This window comes from Protopterus annectens, chromosome 8.part0 (genome assembly GCF_019279795.1).
Source record: "Protopterus annectens isolate FY-2018-M chromosome 8.part0, PAN1.0, whole genome shotgun sequence".
NCBI lineage: Eukaryota > Metazoa > Chordata > Ceratodontiformes > Protopteridae > Protopterus > Protopterus annectens.
In genome coordinates, this window is record NC_056741.1 from 1,328,498,812 (window position 1) to 1,328,523,515 (window position 24,704).

Sequence of the window (24,704 nt, forward strand, 5' to 3'; positions counted from 1 at the left end):
CCGCAATGCAAATTGTAGCTTGATACAGATCCCCCACCATGCCCCAGGATTCCCACTCCTCATTTCTTGATACACTGGAAAATATTAGGGTACAACCTAACACCCTAATAATGGGCAATTTCAACTACCCCACCATTAACTGGGAAAACTATTCATGTAGCAACTCTTGTGCTCAACGTTTTCTGGAATTCAGAAATTCCAATGCCTTGGATCAACTTATCCACACCCCCACCAGGGGCAGCAATACCCTAGACCTGGTCATTACCAACATGGGCAACCAGTGCTCCAAACCAGAGGTCAATTCCTCGTTGGTCAGATTCGACCACAAGCAAATCACCCTAGACATCCACATCACACCCCCCCCATTAGGGAAACCACCGTAAACAATTTCTCCAAAGCCAACTTCACGCTTCTTAAGACAGAAATGGCAAACTTCACGACACCCATGCTGACGGACAATAGAGATATGACTGCTGAATCCTATGCAATTGCACTTTATAAGCACTTACACGAGTGCATGGATCATGCAATCCCTAAAAGAACCAAGATGCTATCCTCCAAAAAAAGGAAGCCAATCTGGTGGTCCCCTGCTATAAACAAATTCTACAACAGAAGAAATAAACTGTTGCAAAAAAGAGTAAAATCCCATGATTGGAGGAACTTCGTGGTCAGCCTCAGTAAGAAGCTGAGATCCCTCATAAAATCTTCCAAAGCTAGTTACGAAAACAAAATTGCCACTGATTCTAAAGACAACCACAAAGCATTCTATAGCTATGTCAAGAATCTCAATGGCAACACTCAGATCTGCTCTGAGTTACAGCACAATGGCATTAAATATACAGAACCAACTGATATTGCCAACATCCTGGCAGATAGGTTCAGTGCTAACTTTACCCCTGTCTCATCCCCTAAAGGGCCCATCTCTATATCGGAAGAATGCAAAGTACCTGTAATCAAAGCTGCACAGGTAAAAGACACACTCTCCAAAGCCAAGAACACAGCATCCATGGGACCTGACAACATCTCAGGCTGTGTTCTACATGAACTGGCACCCCACCTAAGTACCTTGTTCAATCATAGCCTCAACTCAGGCTTTGTGCCCATCTCTCATCCCCTAAAGGGCCCATCTCTATATCGGAAGAATGCAAAGTACCTGTAATCACAGCTGCACAGGTAAAAAACACACTCTCCAAAGCCAAGAACACAGCATCCATGGGACCTGACAACATCTCAATCTCAGGCTGCGTTCTACATGAACTACAGAATGAACTGGCACCCCACCTAAGTACCTTGTTCAATCATAGCCTCAACTCAGGCTTTGTGCCCACTGAATGGCACACAGCAACAGTTATCCCACTCCACAAAGGGGGAGCCACCACGGACCCCAGGAACTACTGCCCCATTAACCTGATGAGCCCGGTCTTCAAGGCTATGGAGCATATCATCATGGAACTTATAAACAATGACATTGGTAATCTCCAAACTCTGGACCCTACCCAGTTTGGGTTTGTAAAAGGCAGATCATGTCTCCTAAACCTGATAGACTTCTTTGAAGAGGTCACCAAAGCTGTAGATGAGGGTAAGGTGGTTCACACAGCCTATCTAGATCTCGCCAAGGCTTTCAACACCATCCCCCACTCTGAAATTATAGACAAACTCACTAAACTAGGTATAAATCCCTATGTCACAAGATGGATTGCCAACTGGCTCACTGACAAAACCCACACTGTGAAAGTAGCAGACTCTAAATCCAACTTCAGACCAGTGACAAGTGGAGTATCACAGGGTTCTGTCCTAGGTCCTCTCCTGTTTGGTATCTACTTCTCTGAAGTACAGGCTAACACAGAAGGTCTTTGGCTAACAAAGTTTGCAGATGACTGCAAACTAGGAGCCATAATCAAAACTCCTAACGATGTGGACATCCTACAAAAGGGCCTCACTGAGACAGATGCCTGGTATCAAAGCCATGGCCTCAAGCTCAATGCCAAAAAGTGCATTGTCATCCCTTTTGGTAAAAACTCTGTACCCATGAACTACCACATAGGCAGTAGTCTACTTAACACCAAAAGTGTGATAAGAGACCTTGGGACACAGGTGGACAGTAGTCTCTCCTTTGATAATCACATTGCCACAGTAGTCAGGAAATCCTTCTATGTGGCACACCTCATCACAAAAGGATTCTCATCCAGGAAAAAAAGAGGTCATTGTTCCCCTCTACTCGTCACTCATTAGACCCATTATAGAGTACAATGCCCCTTTTGGTATGTACCTCACAAGACATCTACAACAACTGGAAAGGCCACAGAAATACCTCACAAAGAGGATTACCGGCCTCAAACAGATGAATACGCAGACCGTCTCAAAAAACTCCAACTTTACTCCGTCGCATATCGCCTACTCAGAGGCGATCTCTGCCTAACATACAAAGTTATGTCAAACCCAGAGCTGTTGGACATGCTCCATGTAAAGAAATCCCAATCCCTCCGAGCTACACGCTCTAGGGACATAAACCTTGTCACCGCAATAAACAGAACATACTGGAGGGATAGATTCCTGTCCCAGAGACTTCCCATACTCTGGAACAAACTACCTATCTATATCAAACAAAGCTCCTCATTAGCACTCTTCAAGAAAAATCAAGAAAAAAAATAGCTTTGGAGAGTGCAGTTTCTACCTGTGTGGCCGTGATTATCGGAATTTGGCAATCTTTTGGTATTGAGATGGGCCCTTTAGGGGGTGAGATGGGGGTGAAGTTGGCACTAAATCGATCTGCCAGGATATTGGCAATATCCTTGGGATAAGTATGCCATTCTGTTGTAGCTCGGAGCAGATCTGAGCATTGCCATTTAGATTCTTGACATAACTATAGAATGCCTTGTGGTTGTCTTTGGAATCTTTGGCAATTTTATTTTCATAACTAGCTTTTGAGGATTTTATGATGGATCTCAGCTTCTCACTGAGGCTGGTGAGGGAGTTTTTTGCATCCTGGGATTTTCCTCTTTTCTGCAACAGTTTCTTCCTTCTGTTGTATAGTTTGTTTATAGCAGGGGGCCACCAGATTGGCTTCCTTTTTTGGAGAAGAGCATCTTGGATCTATTTGGGATGGCACAATTCATGCATGAGTGGATGTGCTCGTACAGTGCCTTAGTGTAGGATTCTGCAGTCGAACTTCCAGATCCCTTCTGCGTGGGTGTTGTGAAGTTTGTCACTTCTGACTTCAGTAGCATGAAGTTGGCTTTGGAGAAGTTTTTTAAGGAGGTTTCCTTACTGGGGGTTGGGATGTGGATGTCAAAGGTGATTTGCTTATGGTCAGACCTGACCAATGAGGGGGTGACCACTGGTGTGGAGCATCTATCTACCATGTTGGTAATGACCAGGTCAAGGATATTGGAGCCCCTGGTGGGACAATGGATTAGTTGATCCAGGGCGTTGGAATTTATGAATTCCAAGAACCATTGGGAAAAGGAGTTGGTACCTGAGTAGTTTTCCCAATTAATGGCAGGGTAGTTGAAATCACTCAGTATTAGGGTGTTTGGTTGTATCTTAATATTTTCCAGTATGTTTAGAAAGATGTAGTGAGAATCTTGGGGCATGGTGGGGGATCTGTAGCAAGCTGCAATTTGAATTGCAGTCTTACCTAGTGTTAGTTGCACCTGGAGAATTTCAGATGCATTGTGTTGGGCAACTAGCCTGGAGGTGTGAATATGTACACTCCTCCACCTTTAGTGTTTCGGTCTTGGTTTTGTGGCCGAAAAGTGTGGTAAGAATTGTAGCCTGGTATTGCAGGGGTGCTCTCTGGAGCCTTGAACCAGGTCTCAGTCACTGCACAAATATCGATGTTCTCCATTTTTAGGAGTGCCTTGAGGGAGTGCATTTTGAGGTTTAGACTTCTAGCATTGAGTAGCATTACCTTCAGATTTTGCATGCTTGTATCTGTTACAGTGGTGGTTTTATCCTTTGCACCTTGCCTAAAAAAGGCACTATAGGGGTGGCAAGAGCTTTAGCCAGTAACCTAAATCCCAGGGGTGACAGGTGCAGACCATCTCTGGCAAAGCATCGTGGTTTGTCAATCATGTCTTCCCAGGCAGGCAAATACTGGATCCCCTTTAAATGACACCAGAAGCTTAGCCAATTGTTGAAGTCAATAATTTTGTCCTTATACTGTGGTATCATTCTGGGCAAAGGCAGGATGCTACTCAGGGCTAGGGTCATACCTGCCTGGGTCACATGATCCAAGAGCTCTTCCATGTCTCTTTTCATGTAGTCCAGGGAGGTACGTCTCAAGTCATTCACTCCAGCATGGACAATGACAGAGTCGTATTTGTACTTGTGGAGTGACTTGAGTGCATGCGTTATGTGGCGGATCCTGGCACCCGACAGGCAGCTGACTGTAATTTTCTCCTTGTTCAGCCTGATGAGTGGGACATCAGTGTGCCTGACTATAGAGTCACCTGTGACTAAAGTGTTGGGTACATTGTCTTGCCTTAGGGGCTGTTGTTGGGTGGCACACTGGTGTTGTGAGCTATGTGTCACTTTGGTTGTGACTGGTGTTTGTTTGCATTTCAGCTTCCAAGGTCCTTGTTGCTTGGATATGTTAATGTTAAAGGCCTCCGCATATGTGGGTTTAGTGTTGCTATGTGTGGGTGTTGATGGTGTGGGCTTTGAAGGTCTATGAGTTGCTTGGGGTGTAATGCAGGTATTAACCTTCTCCTCTTGACTGTCTAGCACAATCTTGGCCGGAGAGAACTTTGCTTCCAGTTTGGCTATGTAAGTGCATCTCTTGCAGGTTGTAGGGTTGGGTGGTAGTTGGAGAGGATTGTCTGTGTACATGAGGCAGTTGCCGCATTGCCCCAGTATGCCCAGATTCACCAAGTGGACAGGAGAAATCACTGGAAGTTCACCCTTGGACATGCCAGGTGTTTTTTGTAAAGTTTAAGAGCTGTTTCCCTTACCTTATATGTGCAGTAGCAAGGACCGCCCAAACCACGCCCAGCACTCTGCTCATGATGTTTATTTTGAAAACTGCTTTGAATAAACATGGGAAAACCATCCTCAGAAAGATGAGTATGCTAAACAGTGTAATTATTTCAATAAAAAGCCTTTTCTCCCTTATTTGCTGGTACCAGGATTTCCAATTTGCAGTGATCAAAAGCTCCGATAAATTTCATCTTAGACTAAATAATTTGGCAGAACGCGTACTTACAAATGCTGTACCGATCCAAACAGATTTACTTATTCAAACGAACATAGAATATACTGCATTTATACAAAAGTATTACACTATTACGCTTAGAATTACAATTCTTTAAAGGGGAGGGGTGCAAACACATAATATGCTGCACGTATAAAAATTATTTAACAGACTTAAAATTCGCATTCTGTAAAGGTGCTGGTGGCGGCCTTTCTGTGAGGTCTTTTTATTGCATTTATTGTATGTATTTATTGTCCCACTGCCTTAGAATATTGCTTGTTGCTTTATCTCCAGAAAAATGCTTAAAGAAATGTAGGGGGGAGCAGGGGGACTTGCCCCCCCCCCTTGCAAAAGCAATTACTACACAGCATTAAACCAAATGTGTGTGTGTGTGGGGGGGGGGGGGGGGGGGGTTTATGGGCACACGCTGCAAAACGGGAACTAGTGGATACTGCGTACATACTGCCCGTATGAGCCGCATTTTACCCTACAACACAGTATGTGGTTAAGTACAAAGTGACAAAGCAAGTCAGACACCCAGGCCATTCGGTGCTTTCGACGGTACACTTATAAATGTAGAAAATAAGGACAACTTTATTTAATCTCTATTTTACATATCCTGTACTAAAAGCTATAGTAACTCTAATTAAAAATAACATAAAAAGGCATGAAGCCTGTGTTTAAAAAACGGCCAGAGAATGAATATTCACCATCTCACTGTATAATCTGCATAGCTTGTCACTCAGCCCTGTCAATCGTGTAGGACACGCCCATTCCTGCGCGAAAATCGTGGTGGGGTAATGTTCTACTACAAAGCCATTTTATGTAATAGTTGTATAAAATAGTTATTTTGTATCTGAAACACCTAAATGTTCTAAGAAACAGAATAATCAACTAAAAAGCTATAAGAATAAGCTTTTATTTAGGCAAAAATGTGAAGTTCTGTCCTTTATACTGGCCGTGGGTATGTTTCGGCCTGCAAAATCTGACATTTGTACCACTTTGGGCATTTGAAAAGGTGGTAACTCTACAGTTAGTCGTTTCTACATCAACCTGTACACAGTAACTTCATCACCTAACACGCTACACAGACTAGTAACTTCATCACCTAACACGCTACACAGACTTGAACTGGTCGCCCTATCAGAAACTCGTGCACCAATGCCCTTAGTAGACCAGACGGTCTTGGATTACTCCGTTAATGTTTACCACCACATGAAAATCTTTGGAGTAGTAGGGGTGTGTTTGCCATTTAATTAGTTAAGTCATTCACAGTAAATTATAGCTTAGTGATATTTGCGGCATACTAGGTTACGATTTCTTGCTTTCTGAACCAATGTCATATTTTTAAATATTAGTACCATCACACGTGCTTCTCAACTGTTTTGATTTTTGCCTCATATTTTCCTCATAAAACGTGTCATTTCTGACAAATCTTTTGGGGACTGAAGTCACTAAATATTGACCGACATTCAAGTTTTCGATTTCATATCCTTCAAAAAAATGCATGATAATACAACGCATTTTATTCTAACAACTTTTGAGCGTTAAAAAAGCAATTTCTAACAAAAAATAAAGGAAGGTTGATTGAAAAATTAAATTTAAGGAGTTGAAGAGGAGAGCAGTTTAACCGAAAGTGTATTTACACAAACCACCATTTGGAGACAGGTGATCGATATACATGCATATATACTCCGTTCTTTATGTGTGATTTTAACGATTTCCAAAATCAGTAATCGCAGTACACCCGGGCGACATTAAACACAGCATCGCGTTCATGATTAACATGACCACCCAGCAATAAATTACTGCCAGTACCGCATTCCAATATTGATTGAAAACAAAACATACACTTTATACAGCAACGTGCTGCAAACCTGTACGCCACCATAAGTACACAATCTTCTATGAGGTTTCAGGACCATTCCTTTTCTTGTGAGACTGTTCTTTACAAATATTCTTCTCTTTCATTGTAAGTAGGTCAAACGTGAAATTAATAGAAAGGGAAAACACTGTACATCTTATCATTTTTGTCAAGTCTGTAGTCGATAATTTATATATTGTATTACAATTTATACCACTTTTGTTTTTTTGGCGGAGCTCCGCTGAAAAAGGGCACAAACTCAGACAAATTAAACACGGTCAACAGATGTCAAATAAATACATTCTTGCTTTTTCGTTTGTTTGGTGGTGGCATTAAACTCCTTGTGTCTAAGCACTTTGTTAATGCATCCACGATTCTGATTAGAATAAAATATATTTCGGAAAATAAATACATTTGAAAAACTATCCTCCCATCTTTTCAAATGTTTACGCTTTCTTTATCTATATTCAGTGATAAAACGATTAAGCTCTATTATAAAAACTGAATGATTAATCTAACATGGCGTTTTAATTTAAAAAAATTGCGCCTTTTGGTATTGTTACTCTATTGGTTAAAATGGAATCAACTGATTTAATACGGAACCACAACCGTTGATAGTTGTTGCATTTGTTTTAACCAATTGTTTGTCTAAATATGTTCAAACTGTGGAAACTTTTAAAAGACGGTCCAATCAAGTAACAGGAAAAGAAAACTGTTTGTAGCGCTTAGGAAACTTATTAGCATAAGAGGGTTGGAATATCAACCAATTGCTTATCAGATCACTTAAATAACAAATCACTGAGAGCAGATCGGCAAATGCGTCACATTATAGCCAGTGAACAAAAAGCAGAGGCGGGGACTTTTTGTTTGAATTGGGCATAAAAATCGCTGGGGCAGAATTTCAACAATCATTTTTTGATAGAAAAGGTAAGCGTGTTTTGAAGATGTCTGGACGTGGCAAGACTGGTGCTGCAAAAAGCCGTTCAAGGCCTAAGACGCGTTCATCCCGAGCTGGTCTTCAGTTCCCCGTCGGTCGTGTACATAGATTACTACGAAAGGGCAATTATGCTGAGAGGGTTGGTGCTGGTGCCCCGGTTTATTTAGCAGCAGTACTTGAGTATTTAACTGCTGAGATTCTGGAATTGGCCGGTAATGCTGCTCGTGACAACAAGAAAAACCGTATTATTCCACGACACCTACAACTGGCCGTACGGAATGATGAAGAATTGAATAAATTGCTGGGAAGTGTTACGATCGCGCAAGGTGGTGTTCTTCCGAATATCCAAGCAGTGTTGCTTCCTAAAAAGAGTGGCTCAGCAGCGCCCACACCAAGTAAATCTGGCAAGAAGGCTTCTCAACAGTCGCAAGAATATTAAGTCAATAACTGAAACCCCCCAAAGGCCCTTTTAAGGGCCGCTTAGTAGTCTTCAAAAGATCTGTTTTTGTTCTACTCTTCATTGAAATATCTTCGTTTACCATTTTGTTTTATTTAACTAATAAAATGTCTGGTATAAAATGGTGGTATACTTGTTTCTAACTTGCTTATGTTAGTTGTGCATTAGTCACATTCGATGCTACTTGCCGGTTGGCTCAAACTTCCTGTCAAGTGGTGCTTAACGTTGTCATGTTATGCTGCTAAACACCAATATAAAGAAAAAATCCGTAACTTGGGAGTTTCTTGAAACATTACTCTACTCGTTGAGGTAGAGTATACTAATGCTGCGGTAAGTGGGTTGCAAACTTTATGCACAGCACGCTAGCATAATTATGTATTTTTCTCTAGCTCTATTTAGGCAGCCTTTTAGAAGTAATCTAATTTGCCTCGGTTAAACCGGTGAGTAACTTTTAATGCGGTATACATTTAAATTATACCGGAATGCATTCTCGGTTATTGCTACGGCGAGGTATCTCCATCTGTGGTTGACAGTGTTTGCGACCACTTTTCTATTTCGTTTTTCCGTCCGTTCCCTTAGTTTTGCGAATGTAGTTTGGGAAACCACCAATATTACGTTATGCCATGTGCGAATTTAAAGCTATATGGGTGTAATAGAGGGATCCCGAAGTCGGCAACTGCTCTCCCAACATTATTGGTAAGTATATCGTAGAAATAAGTAAAGGCAACCAGATGCATCACGAAAATTAACTTTAGGAAGAAATGCGGTATGATTGTTTCCCATATATACGTAATTGCAAATCCCCTGCAGTCTTTAACTTGTACTGCCCATTCGTCTGTCTGTTTCGCATTGCGCGTGGTTGAAATGTCATGACGTAATATTTTATTATCTGAAAGCGCCTTATCTTATTTTCTAGTTCGGCGATTTAAAATTTTTGGTGGGAGTATCTTAAATGCAACAAGTGACGTGAAACCGCCCACACCGACTGACACAACCTGTAGTTTGCATTGTGGGTAACTTATTTAGTTTGCATTGTGGGTAACTTCTAGTAGTACAGAGTTTGTATTCACAAGCCCTCGCTGAACCGTTCTTGTGCATCGCAGTTAGTACACGCCCAGAAGTAAGCCACACTATTTTCGTAGGAAAAACGCCGCTGTTTTTGTTCTAACACTTGATTTGTGGTAACTTATCCGTTTTGCCAATTCCTGATCTAATGCTCCGCATTGTATATATTTTTTTGATTTTGTAAACTAGCAGTTTTTTCCCAGATGGGTATTCAAATTTTAATCCGCAGTATGTAGCTAACTTAAGGACATTTCTTTCCTCTGCACGTGCCCAGATTGAATCTGTATCTTGAACCACACAATCCCCTAACTGGGTTTATAGAACTGTACCTAGTAAACATGCAGGTATGACTTTAACTTGAAAATGTTCATCAAGAGCTCTAATGAAGTTTGTTTTCTGGCAAATCACTGATCTGAGAAATTGGTAGATGTCATGCATTTGAGTTTCAGACTTTATATCCTTGTATTATCGCAACAAAGTTCTAAACTACTTGCTCTGCAGTTGTACATGTTAGAGATTGGGCAAACAGCATGGCTACAAGTAAAAGTTAATACATACCCGGTTTATAGCGACTTTCTAAAAAAATCTGTCCCTATTTTTGAGCTTTTGTCCAATGTGGGTTGAGGTATGGTAGTTGCCAACGCATACAGTTGTGGGTTTATATATTTTTCTTTAGCTATAACAGCCTTCTATTTGTGTTGACACTACCATTCCCTACTACCTTGTGCACCCGTTCATGGTGCACTTGTAGGTACTAGGCTATCGGCCCTGGGGCCTGTACAAGCCCATCCAAAAAGGTACCCTGGCTTTTGCCATCCAAGAAGATTATTTTCCTGTGCACCTGTCTTGCAGAGCCACAGAGGTGATCCTCTGGGTGAATTTCTTATTTCCCATCCAATCATCAAGATTTTTCTTGAGTGCTAATGAGGAGGTTTGTTTGATATAGATAAGTAGTTTATTCCAGAGTATGGGAAGTCTCTGGGGCAGGAATCTATCCCTCCGCATGTTCTGTTTATTGTAGTGACAAGGTTTAGGTCCCTAGAGTGTAGCTCTACAGGATTGGGATAAGTGGAGCATGTCCAACAGCTCTGGGTTTGACATAGAGGTGCCTCTAAGTAGGTGATATGCGATGGAGTAAAGCTGGAGTTTTTTGAGACTGTCTGTGAGGCCAGTAATCCTTTTTGTGAGGTATTTCAGTGGCCTTTCCAGTTGTTGTAGATGTCTTGTGAGGTACATACCAAAAGGGGCGTTGTACTCTATAATGGGTCTAATGAGTGATGGGTAGAGGGGAACAACATTTTTTTTTTTAATGAGAAACCCTTTGTGATGAGGTGTGCCACGTAGAAGGATTCTCTGAGTACTGTGGCAATGTGATTATCAAAGGAGAGACTACTGTCCACCTAAGTCCCAAGGTCTCATCACTCTTTCGGTGTATATACTACCGCCTATGTTGTAGTACATAGTTTTTACCAAAGAGGATGACCATGCACTTTTTGGCATTGAGCTTGAGGCAATGGCTTTGACACCAGGCATCTGTCTGTGAGGCTCTTTTGTAGGATGTCTACATTGTTAGGAGTTTTGATTATAGCTCCAAGTTTGCAGTCACCTGTGAACTTCATTAGCCAAAGATCTTCTGTGTTAGCCTCTACTTCAGAGAAGTAGATACCAAACAGGGCAGGACCCAGGACTGAACCCTGTGATACTCTACTTGTCACTGGTCTGAAGTTGGATTTGGAGTCTGCTACTTTCACTGTGCGTGTTCTGTCAGTGAGCCAGTTGGCAACCTATCTTGTGACATGGGGATTTATGCCTAGTTTAGTGAGTTTATCTGTAATTCCAGAGTGGGGGATGGTGTCGAAAGCCTTGGCAAGATCTAGATAGGCTGTGTGAACCACATTACCCTTGCCTACAGCTTTGGTGACTGCTTCAAAGAAGTCTATCAGGTTTAGGAGACATGATCTTTCTTTTGCATACCCGAACTGGGTGGGATCCAGATTTTGGAGATTACCAATGTCTTTGTTTATAAGTTCCATGATGATATGTTCCATGGCCTTGCAGACCAGGCTTGTCAGGCTAATGGGGTGGTAGTTCCCGGGGTTTGTGGTGGCTCCCCCCTTGTGGAGTGGGATAACTGTTGCTGTGCGCCATTCAGCAGGCACAAAGCCTGAGGTGAGACTATGATTGAACATGGTACTTGGGTGGGGTGCCAGTTTGTGTAGAACGCAGCCTGGGATGTTGTCTGGTCCCGTGGATGCTGTGTTCTTGGCTTTGGAGAGTGTGCTTTTTACCTGTGCAGCTGTGATAACAGGAACTTTGCATTCTTCTGTTATAGAGATGGGCTCTTTAGGAGGTGAGGGGGGGGGTAAAGTTAGGAGGTGAGGGGGGGGGGGTAAAGTTAGCACTGAACCTATCTGCCAGGGTCTTGGCAATATCAGTTGGATCTGTATATTTAGTGCCATTGTGCTGTAACTCTGAGCAGATCTGAGTGTTGCTATTGAGATTTTTGACATAGCTATAGAATGCTTTGTGGTTGTCTTTAGAATCGGTGGCGATTTTGTTTTCGTAACTAGCTTTGGATGATTTTATCAAGGATCGCAGCTTCTTACTGAGTCTGACCAGGGAGCTCCTCCACTCGTGGGATTTTACTCTCTTTTGCAAGAGTTTCTTCCTTCTGTTGTACAGTTTGTTTATGGCAGGGAACCACCAGATTGGCTTCCTTTTTTTGGAGGATAGTGTCTTGGTTTTGTTTGGGATAGCACGATCCATGCACTCACGCAAGTGCTTATAAGGTGCAATTGTGTAGGATTCAGTAGTCATAACTGTATTGTCCATCTGCATGGATGTCATGAAGTTGGCTTTGGAGAAATTTTTTACCATGGTTTCCTTAATGGGGGGGTGGAGGCAGGATGTGGATATCTAGGGTAATTAGCTTATGGTTGGATCGGACCAATGAGATGTTGACTTCAGGTGTGGAACACCGGTCCCTCATATTGGTAATGACTAGATCTAGGATATTGTTGCCCCTGGTGGGGGTGTGATAAGTTGATCCAGGGCATTGGAGTTTATGAATTCCAGAAAGTGTTGAGCGAAGCAGTTGGTACATGAATAGTTGTCCCAGTTAATGGTGGGGTAGTTGAAATCGCCCATTATTAGGGTGTTTGGTTGAACCATAATATTTTCTAGTACATCAGGAAAAGAGGAGTGGGAATCCTGGGGCATGGTGGGTGATCTGTAGCAAGCTAAAATTTGAATTGCAGTTTTGCCCAGAGTTAGTTGCACTTGGATAACCTCGGCTGCATTATGCTGACCAACTAGCCTGGAGGTGTGGATATCCTTAATGAATATGGACACACCTCTGCCTTTGGAGTTCTGGTCCAGGTTACAAGGCCGAAAAGTGTGGTATGAGTTATAGCCTGGTAGTGCAGGGGTGCTCTCGGGAGTCTTGAACCAGGTCTCAGTCACTGCACAGATATCGATGTTCTCTGTTTTAAGGAGTGCCTCGAGTGAGTGCATTTTAAGATTTAGATTTCTAGCATTGAGTAGCATCACCCTCAGTTTTTGCTTGCCTGTTACGGTGGTGAATTTGTCATTTGAACCTTGCCTAAAAAAGGTACTATAGTGGCAGCAAGAACCTTAGCCAGTATCCGGAATCCCAGGGGTGACAGGTGCAGGCCATCTCTGGCAAAGCATTATGGTCTGTCGACCATGTCATCCCAGGCAGACAGATCTGGATCCCTTTAGAATGGCACCAGAAGCTTAGCCAATTGTTGAAGTCAGTCATTTGTCCTTGTACTGCGTCATCATTCTGAGTAATGGCAGAATGCTACTCGGGGCTAGGGTCATACCTGCCTGGGCTAAAAGATTGGAGAGCTCTTCCATGTCTCTTTTCATGTAGTCCAGGGAGGTACGTCTCAGGTCGTTCACACCAACATGACAGAGTCATATTTGTACTTGTTGTGGAGTGACCTGAGTGTGTGGGTTATGTGGCGGATCCTGGCAGCTGACAGTAACCTTCTTGTTTAGCCAGGTGAGTGGGACATCAGTGTGCCTGACTAGAGTCGCCTATGACTAGTGTGTTGGGTACATTGTTTTGCCTTATTGGCTGTGGTTGAGTGGTACACAGTCTGTGGGCTGTGTGTCATTTGGGTTGTGTTGGTGGGTGGAGGTTGCTTGAATTTCTGCTTTGGAGGTCTCTGTTGCTTGAGCAGATTATTATTGAGAGCCTCTGCAAATGTGTTTGTGTTTCTGGCTAATATTCTCAGTCCATGCTTCAGTTTTTAGAAATTGTAATAATCCTTCGATCCAACAAGCACTATTAAAACCACCATCCAAACAATATCTTTACATTTGGTTGTAGCAAGTGGAGGAAAAAAAAAATTTCCAAGCAATAAGATCTTTATGAATTCTGTAAGGTACTCCTACATGAAGTCAGTTTTTTATGTCTTTAACTATTGGTGATATTGTACTTGAGGGTGTCACCAGATGTGAAGTGGCAAGCCCCGCCCCTGTGCTGTTTCGTAATCGGGCACTAATGAATATGTATTCGCTCGAAGAATCCTACTATGCCTAACTATTTGCTAATGAGGTAGATGTGCTAGTTCTCAGCTTTAAAGCTACAGCCCTGGTACCTTGAAGACCACAAAACAAATATATGACTAGTAACACAATTTAGTCCGTACAGCCCACAAAACATAAGGGAGTTGAATGTGCAGACAAGGTACATCTCACATGTAGAAATTGCAGTGAGTAGCTGCATCTATCACAATAGGTCCTTTACATAATGCTGTAATAACCTTCATAGCCAACTGGCTACTTGTTTATTTAAAAATGAAGACCTGGTGGAATTAACACAATATTGTAGGCTTTTTTGATCATATGAACTTGGATGTACCTTATCATGGCTGACTGTTTTGAGTCTTAAGCTTCACAGTAACGTATTGAAGGGGGTTGTCACCCATTCATAGTTAAGATTTTCAGTTATTTAACTGTAGCCCCCCCCCCCCCATTTCCAGTTTGCACAGCTTTGGGTGCTTCCACTTGGAATTATATTTTGAAGTGATAAGTCTCCTTTAAATCTTCATGCAAATGTTCTTAGTCTCATTAACTAAACTTTTAGAATGTTATGACAATTCCTATTCCTAGACTGTAACATGGTGATAATTTGTCAGATACAGAACTGAATTGTTAATCATTGCATCATACTTATTGCCTTTTAAGATCGTGTGGTGTGTATCTGTCAAATTTCTGTCATGTTACAATCTGAAAAGTACTTTCGTATGGACTGTATAAAAAAGTATTGCAAACATACCATATTACCAATTTTTTGCAAAACAAAAAAAATTCCAATCTGCTACAAATTCTAGCTGTCTTACTCTTAAATTCTGTCAAATGCTGTATAAAAATATTGAAACCTTGCTTGAAAGAAACCTACTTGCTCATCCCTTCTTTTTGTTTGTTTTATCTAATCATGTTTTAGCTTGTTTGTTGCTTAAAAGGAGAAGTATTGCAGACATTTATTGAAACTTTATAGTGTCTGTTTTCTCCTAGATTCATAGGCAAGTTCTAGGCTAACTGCCCTTGCAGACTGTTTTAAGCCCAGCTAGTTTCCCCTTTTGTGCTCAAAATAACAAATCACATTTAGGGATTGGCTTTACCCATCCCTTGGTCAATTATGTAATCCTCCTAATGAACATAATACTGTAGATAATTTGAGGAGACCCATGCATGAGATAAAGCATGTAGGAGCTGCATCTGTCCATTAGTAGTACAGGGGCAGCCCTGGGGTACATTTTCCGTTTCCCATCCGTAGATCTAAGTTGCATTTATAAATGGACTAGGATGAACTTTGGGTGGACGGGGTGGGGAGTGTTTTCCACAGTAGGAGTATCCTCTGAAAAATATACCTGTTCCTCCAAACCATTCTGTTGATGATGGAGAAGAGGTTTAGATCTGTAGAGCGAGTACTCCTGATGCCGTTTGACTTGCTGATGTGATTCCATCAGTAATGGGTCAGAGGATGCCAGGCACGGGTCACCTCTTGGCAGCCTGTGGGATACCGAGCATACTGACAGGGCTTTGAGTCTGCCCACGTGGGACATGTTGTTTAGGTCTTGTATCCTTTTAATAGGGTATCTCAGTCAGTGTTCCAGTTGCTGCATTTGTCTGGACAGATATGTGCCAAAGGGGACATTATGGTCAATGACTGGCCTAATGAAAGGAGGAGTAAAGGGGGGGGGGGGCAATGGCATCACTAGATCTAGACACAATCCCTTTGTTTATAAGCTGTGCAATATAGGAGGACTTTCTTAACAATAGACACGTGTTGGTCAAAAGTTAGGTCACTGTCCATGTAAGTTCGCAAATCCCAAACAACTGGGTCAACTCTTGGGGGCATATTATTAATGTCATAGTTCTCTAGGGTAGATGACTGCCCAAAGGATGGAGTAATACATTTTTTGGGCATGTAGTTTGACCAGGATTTTGACACCAGTTATTTGAGGCAAACTTTCCTGCAGGATGCCTAAGTCATTTGGGGATTCAGTGACTACTCCTAGCTTACAGTCTGCAGACTTAGTCAGCCAGAGGCATTTGGTATTAGCTTTTACTTCAGGATAGTAGATGCCAAACAGGAGAGGTTCCAGCAAAGAACTCCGGTGGACTCCACTGGTGGCTAGTCTCTTTGTAGATATAACTTCCCCTATTTTCATAATCTGCATTCTATCTGTGAGACAGTTGGAATCCAGTAGGTGACATAGGGGTTTATTTCCAATTTATTTTGCTTTTCTACTATGCCTGAGTGAGGAATTGTGTCGAGATTTGGCTAGGTTGAGGTATGCTCTGGGTACCATTTTGTCTTCATCCATTGCTTTGGTGATTTGTTTTTTCAAAAAAATCCACCAAGTATGGCCTTACCCTTTATGCATCCAGACTGAGATGGGTCTAGTGTTGCTTGCCTTCATAAAATTAATACAGTCTGTTCCTTCTAGTTTCTCTGGTACAGCAGAAAGTCTCAAATTTATCTGTGCTCTGTCCTCTAATGTTACCATTTGTTAAACATCTCTGCTTGAGCAGTCTCATACTTGACCATCTTTTTCTTCATTTCAGCCTCTGCTTTTTGCAGTTTTATCAGCTCATCTTAATATCTTTTTAAAGCTTCTATTTTTCCAGTCTTATTTGAGTTGGTATACTTCTTCAGTGTTTCATCTATGTTAATCAGCTATGTGCACATTTGACTATTTTTTTTCTTCTAGATTACTGGAAGCCATGTCTTGTACTAGAGTTGGAGCGAGAACTGCTTTTTTGCTGAACAGCTGCAGGATTCTTCCCAGTCATTGTTTTCTCTTCACCTTTTCTAGATGCTTTTCTTACATGGTCTCAGTTTCTTTGCTGGCATCTAGGCACTGTAATTAATGACCAGTAACTGAATTTATTAAAAGTGGTGGCGTTACTGGCCCTTAACTTTCAGTTTTTTTTTTTCTTCACACTGGGAGAGCTTGAGTTAAGCTGTTGATCAGTGTGCTGTCATCTTGGAAGTCTATGAACTATAACTTTGATACATCTCTAAGTCCTTATGATCCTTGAGTGAGAACATTAAACTGGGGTGTATGGAAACACATTCCCACACAATGGAGCTATTTGGGGGTTACCCTCCTTGCTAAATACATCCTTTACAACTCTTGGCTGTTGATGGCCATAGACAGCATTGATTTCTCTAGATGGTTTGCATTTGTGCACCAGCTGGCGATATAGGTTCCCTTATTTCAAACCTGAAATCTGTTTTTTACACGTGTTATGGTCTATTAAAGGACACCTGATATGTACATTTTCTAACTGACCTTAAGTTCTCATGATCTATCAGCTACTATCCACAAATTGCTCTAACTGCTGCAAGTTTTTCTGTGTCCAGGTTCTGCACAGATTTACTGGAGAGAACAGGGTACCAAGCAATCACGTGGCCAGGAGTCTCCAGTGAATAGCAGAAGAGAAATTAAGATATCTCAAATATTCATGGAGGTGGAAACCTGGAAGGCACAGTCCTTGGGATGGAGACTGTATTCAAAGGAGGACCTATGACCTGTATACTGTTAAGTAAAACTAGCTTTATTACTGCAGACATAAGTACCTCTCGCAACGCAACTCAAATATAAAGCAAGTCCAGATTCACATAGGGGAATAGCATAGCTGTAGATACTAAGTAACAGGAGAATTAGAAAAAGTCTTTGTGATACTTCATTTATTTCTTTGATACTTTATATTTTGGGTTGTGGGTGTGAATGTGTGGATGGGTTAGCTCACTTGTACACCCTAACCACCATCCGTACCTAAGTTAATCAAACATAATATTGGACATAATGTTAGGCATAAGCCACACCTATGAACACCTGACCAGTCAAACTTGGCAACGTCATAACATTCTTGTTACTGCCATCCATTTATTTATTTATAGATCTACAGAACACCTTGAGTAACAGATACCAATACATTTTTATGTTTTTTTTCTGTTGCTGCTTACTGATGATCAGCCCCTTTTTGGCCAATTGGCCATCCATTTCTTGCCCCTTTTTGGGAAGGAAGAGTGGCCATAATGTATGCAGCCAATGGGGGAGGGGTCTTATTTTCAGCCTTAACATTACAGTGCATGCCCAGTAGCATATACATACAATGAGCATTAGAGAGGATTTGTAACAGTCCAGCAGATGTTATAATCTCCCCTCCCAGGAGTCTGAATCCAGTGTTCTGTGGTCTCTATCAGGGATGCTACCATTGGAAGGAGTACATGAGTGCACGCTCCTACACCCTCCTCTGAAGAGAGGTGTGTTAATGATGCCATGTTGGTCCTGTGTTCCCCTTGCCAGCTGCATCTAGTAGTTGAGCCAATAATCAGACTTGGGTTGTAGTCAGGGCTTTATCCATCTGTTTTAGCAAAGCTATCTATTGTCCTGAGTGAGCTGTAAGAAAGGGTCAGCACTAAGTATCTTGCACAAAATATTTTCACACAGAAGCTATAGTGGTATTTAGTGTCGTAAAAAATAAATCAAGGAACCATGATTATCCTAAGCTATGGAATTCATTATTTGTGATACAGAGCCACAACAACGTCCAGAGTAAGTACATTCTGTCAGGTGGTGCCATGCATTCTAAACCTGGGATTCTCTTCAGTAATGCACTAACTGATGCAGGAGACTCCATCTTGTCAAAATCAGCTGGTTGCATCATATTGGTTTGAAGGTATTTACTAGTCTAGGAGGCCATTGAGGAGTCTATCCCAGTTGCCCTTGAATACTGTCTAGTTAAGTAATTTGCTCACAGTTATGCAGTAGGTAAATAAAGGGAGAATGACTCAAACTGTGGATTACAGAAAGCAGTTTAATAGCTCCTAGCTTTAATCCTTTGCACTAACTGTGAAACTTGTGTCCATATGAATTCTTGCAGTGTATGTTTTGAGCTAGTACAACTTTACCTGCCAGATGCCCTAACAGTCACAGAGACATGCCTCTATCCTCATTATAAGTAAGTTTAAAATGATTCTACCATGACATGTGGTGTTCAAGTCTGACAGAGAATAAAGTAGCAGGTGGAGTGGCAAAATTGATATCCAGTCATATAATGAATTAGTGCTACTCTCCCTCTGCAGATTTGATCCAGAGAGAATCCTTGTATGAAAGTTAATACTGTAAAACATCTCTGCAGTTTGTATGTATGTATAGTCCACTAAACTCACGCCACTCGTAATTGACTACAGATGTCAAGAATGAACTGCCCTTCCATGCAGATCTTGGCAATGACTGGAAGATAGCAGTTGGTATATATTCATTTCCTACCCTTGAACTCTTTGGCCTTACTCAGCTTGTATCAATATTACCAGAATAAGTAAACCATCAGAGGAGCAATGTTGTCTTTACTGAATAGTTTCTTCCTGACCAAAATAATATTCTCACTTTGGGAATACTGACGGATAACTTTTGTGTGACTATCTTATGTATATTCATATGCTGGATCCTTAACAGAGCACAAACCAACTGCCAAATGTTTTCCTGTAAAAAAAAATATATATATTTTAATGCTGAGGAAGGTGAGTCTCTTAAACTTTGGCAACTGGACAAAAATTGTTTCCAGCTGTATGTGCTTGTCAGTTGTTAATAAATCATGATGTCTACCAGATGTTGTAGAAGGGCATTTGTAACCCATCCTGTGGCTATATGTCTGAAGTTGGAGAGTGTTATACACAGTAAAGTTATATGTTCCTACATAAGTGTTGATGTTATATTAATTTTAAACTCTGTGTCTGTTGGTTTGGGTCATGTCTGGAAAGGATCCTTGGATTATTCCATTTTACCTATTAAATAGATATTAATAAATAAAATAAATATTAAGTAGTGAGGTGAGGGGTGATGAGTCCCTCAAATAAAGTCTTGAATTGGGTCTTGACAGACTGTAATTTGGTGAAATGCACTGCAACCATTCCAAATAGACACACATTTTAATAGTTTTAAATGCCTTTTTTTAGAATAGCCAAAGGATGATTTGGACACTAAGCTGATGTTGCTTCTAAGAACTCTTTCCCTGTACATGAGCTGCTACAATAAACGTGATATTTCTGATGCCCCATTTCCACAGCTGAAGTGCTTCACTGTAGCAGTAAGAGTACCTAATTACATTCCTATTTTAAAGAGCAAGTGCAAAGGCATTTTTTCTTAACTGTTACTTTTTTTTTGCAATAATTGTGGTGTTATCATATAAAGTGGGCTTTCTGGTTCTAACATCTATAGTTTTCACTTTTAGCTTCTTAAATGGAACTATATTTATTACATGTAATAAACTAGTGTATGTATTTTCTGTATCCTTATCAGCTGCCAGGGTACTTCCTGATTCTAAGTCATGTGGTCCTGCATTTTGATAATGTATCGGGCGGTAAAGAACCAGTAGTAGATAGGCATGTTTTCTATAGTCTGCAGCAGATTTCAAACATAAAGAGACATATTCTGCAGCACAATCTGTCAATCAGACAATCAAACAAAAATTAACAACTAACAAAATGCATTTAAATTCAAATAAACAGTGATAAAAGAGAAATGGAATGCACTGAGACTTTATGTATTTATTTGCATTTTAAATACAGGACAGAGCACCAATCAGAGCATGACCAGTTGCATGCTCAGCCCAGATTACATTCAGAATAGTAGCAACAAAAATGTGACAATCACAAAAAAGAATGGAATGCAAATGTCACAAAAAGAGATGTACTGTGTACAAACTTTACACCTTGTTGAGTTACATATTTGACAGGTGAAAAAGTGGAATTGGAGGATTAGCTAGAAAAAAGTAAGGAGCACGTTTAGCTTTGGAAATTGTAGGGGGGAGAGTACAAGGTGTTTAGAGCATAAAGTAAGAAATAAGTAATGGCAAAGACAGATTGCAAGGATTCAGAGGGATTGAGAAGGGTAAAACGGTAAGATGACTGAGCAAACGAAGTTATGTACACATTTACAGGAAGCATAATGGTTAAGGTGTTTACTCACAGACATAAGGTACAGGGGTTTGATCGTTACCTTTGCAAGGGAAATTGGCTAGGTGTAAAATGTCCACAAGTGCAGCTATCCTAGTACTTACCTATGAACATATAGACATAGTGATAACCATTAGAATAGCAGTGTAAATGGGATGAAATGCAAGAAAATTAACCTAGTGCAAAGAGTAGTGTTGCTTAATTGATAATGTTCTGCATTCCGGCATTTGCATTGCTTAAACAGATACTGTGCGAGTAGGGGCCTGAACTTAGTGTAGTTAGCATGCTGAGTGAGTGCAGGAAGCAAATGAATGGGTGGAGCCAAATTAAGTGGGGCGGGGCTGTATTATAGCAGATCAATAACTTATCTAGGTAAAAACAGGTGTGGTCATTCACTTTCCTCCACAGACTGCTTCAGTACAAACCCACTCCTAGCAACTTTACTATGTACTATATATACATGTATACCTAAACACTTAAATGAAACATTTCTTCAAATGACCCCTTCAGTAGTTTGTCCATGTATGCCCAAGCAGTTCACTGATGCCAAAATGAAACATTTCCCCCAACGGCCCCTAAAGTTATTTGCCCATGTATGCAGAAGCACTTCACTGACAACAAAATGAAACATTTCCCTCAATGACTCAGTCAGTAGTTTCTCCATGTATGCACACACACACACACACACACACACACACACACACACACACACACACACACACACACACACCCCTACCTACCTTAAGTACTTACTTTCTTCCCACATCCTGGGAGTTACACCTACCTTATGTACTTACTTTCTTCCCACATCCTGGGAGTAGCATGTATAGTGCCTGAAAACATACTTTAAAATAAATTAAAAAAAAAACAACTTTTCCCATGCTTTACTGGTCTACATTAATTACTTCATTCTTCTTGGCTCAGGTTGCCTCAATCACCTGAGGAGCCTGAGCCAATAGAAAGGGCTTCTCAGTGCATCGTGCAGCAGTCCAGTGAATTGCTCATTGAGCTATGCTTATGTCACTTTCAAATGCTGCTGATCAAACCCAGTTGATGATTGGGAAGCCTAATGCACAGCCCGGTAATTGTAAGAAGCAGATTTGTTTTCAGCCAGGAACACAACAGAAAGTCAACTATTTTCAATTTCAAAATAATTGTTTAAGTTCTGAGACAGGACATTTCTGCCTTTTTTTTTCTCCAAGTATGTTGGATGTTCAAGGCAAGGGGAATTGTTGACAGTAAACTGAATAATGCTTGGCACAGAGTGTAACAACACAGATATAACTCTGTTATCGTTGTAATCGTTGTCTGTTATAAGGTGATCACTCTTACAAGGAAAATTAGAGGTATGTGAATCATTGCAATGATAGTCTGCAGTGAAGTATATTTGTGTGTTATACATTGACTAGATTAGTATTGGAATGAAAAAAATAATGCTCATTGAACTGAGTGGGCTTCATGACTTAAGACTGAAACTCCATGTGCATGTGAGATTAAGTATTCCAGTTAGTAATGCAGAAGACAAAAAATCCCTCAACACTGGATAAAGTAACCAACGAAAAACTCCAAGTAGCAGAAAACCAAAAAAAAAAACAAAAAAAAAAACACGTTGGGCACACACAGCAGGCAACTTTAATTACAGAAATAGTAAGCGCTTTCACGGAATCCTTCCACTTCATCAGACTAACAATGAATACAAAGAACATCACATTTAAAAAGATTCACTATAACAAATTAACCAATCAACAATTATGCTAGTAATTAGAGCCCTATTAACACTAAAAATGCCGTAGTTCAAATACCTAATATAAAATAAAACATACATGTGATGTTCTTTGTATTCATTGTTAGCCTGCTGTGTGTGACCGTGTTTTTTTTGGTTTTCTGCTACTTGGAGTTTTTTGTTGGTTACTTTATCCAGTGTTGAGGGATTTTGTGTCTTCTGTATTTCTTACTTGTCACCCTCATCTGGACATGGCAGAAGGAATTGGATCTACATCTTCTACAGAAGCAGTCACAAAGGTGGGGCATATGAGCAACAAATGGTAAAAGAATGAGTGATCGGTTTGTTTCTCTATTGAATCTCCAAATGAATCCCCTGTTATCAGGGGATATGCTTTTACAACAAGATGTGCAAACTGTCGATTGTAACCAGTAGGAGAGTTTCCTGAAATCTTATAGAGCGCTTGAAAATAAGCTGTATAAGTTTGTGATGCAGTGGCAGCGCTTTCATTTGGCAGCTTCCCTTCAATTGAATATTGCACCTAGAGGGCTTCGAGTGTTAACTATGCCCAGTTATGGATAAACTTATCCTGAGCTCCTAAGGCGCTGGCAAACTCTCAGTCTTGAATGCATCACTAAATATATGCAGCTCCTAGTGGACTTTTTTAGACCAGAAGAGGACGAACTGCTGAGAGATATACATTCACTACAGAATGAGATATTGGATAGTTATCCTGTTGACATTTTGGCTGATAAACTTGACAGTCTACGTGACCAGATCTCTATGTATGAAAAGAGACTTTCTACTACTAAAACCCGGAAGATACATAGAGACCTTAATAATTTTAAAACCGGCAATGGTTTCTTTTGGAATTGAGCCAGCAATAGTACTGATGCAGCTAAGCGTGATACAGGAAGTAGGCGTGGCTACGACAACAGCATGGTAGCTGAGGCTAAGGATCTGCCTCAGTCAATACTTAGAGAAGTGGCTAATACTACCACTTTTACAAATAAATTAGATTGTAGTAGTGTCAACAGAGGACCGCAAATTACCCCTACGGGTGTAATTATGAATGGAGAGGTAAGTGAAGCGTCCTCTTCCACAAAATTATTTTTTCTGGCCATTAAACTTAAACATACAGCTGTGGTACATGATATGCACTCTACTAGCAGTGAGAATGTTGGTCAATCTGAAGTAGAAGCTACCCATAAAGTACAAGGGGCTTTTTTACTACACAGTCCACTCCCTATACGAGGGAGATACAAGAGTCGAGTTGTGAATGGGAAAACAAGACACCCACACAGCCTTGGCAAGCAGGGCAGGACCTAGAAAAAGGCCAAACAGGTCTAGTGTTTAACATTTCATGTTAAGTTGTCTATCTCGCCTTCATTCTTGCTGTTTGGGTTCGGAGCCAATCCTCGGCTCCAACTTGGCCATCTTCAATAGCTCGAGAGCTGTTTACTGACTCGAGGCTACCCCTTATCCCATGATGCCTAGTGAAAGCTACCCAGGTCTCGTTTGCCGCTTCAGCTACGAGGTGTGTTGTTTCTGGCTTAGGCTTGTATACTTTTGTATATTTATATAATTATATTTGTTTAAACTTCTTAAAACTAGTGTATACTTCCTGTTATAATTTTATTCTCTGTGGGTGTTGTTTGTGGACGTCGCTTCTTTCCGCAGTCCCTTTTTTTCTTAAGAACTCATTTAAATTAGAGAGTTCTCCCCTCCCCCCTTCCCTTAGGACAGCTGGTTAACTTACCTTCTTTTTTGCTATATAAAAAAAAAAAAAAATTTGTGTTCGTTTAGTACTGTAGAGATTTTTTGTCTGTCTGTATTGTGGTACTTGGATTGTGTAGTGGTAGAGTTATGTCCAAGGATACGAACGTTTCTGGCTTCAAAAAGTGTGACTCGTGCTGTCAGAAAATGTCTCAGACATATGGGCACACTAGTTGCGTTTATTG

General features: G+C 40.9%; 1 protein-coding gene across 1 annotated transcript; it reads left to right on the forward strand.

The window, feature by feature from the left end:
* The first annotated feature begins 7,806 nt into the window (after positions 1-7,806).
* LOC122809401 (late histone H2A.2.2) lies at positions 7,807-8,571 on the forward strand. Its single transcript, XM_044080869.1, has one exon. The coding sequence runs from the start codon at positions 8,000-8,002 to the stop codon at positions 8,429-8,431; it is 432 nt and encodes a 143-aa protein (XP_043936804.1). The 5' UTR covers positions 7,807-7,999; the 3' UTR covers positions 8,432-8,571.
* The last annotated feature ends 16,133 nt before the right edge of the window (positions 8,572-24,704 follow it).

Excerpts from the sequence above, each read along its gene's own strand:
- LOC122809401 (XM_044080869.1), top strand. The coding sequence starts at position 8,000 with ATGTCTGGACGTGGCAAGACTGGTGCTGCAAAAAGCCGTTCAAGGCCT.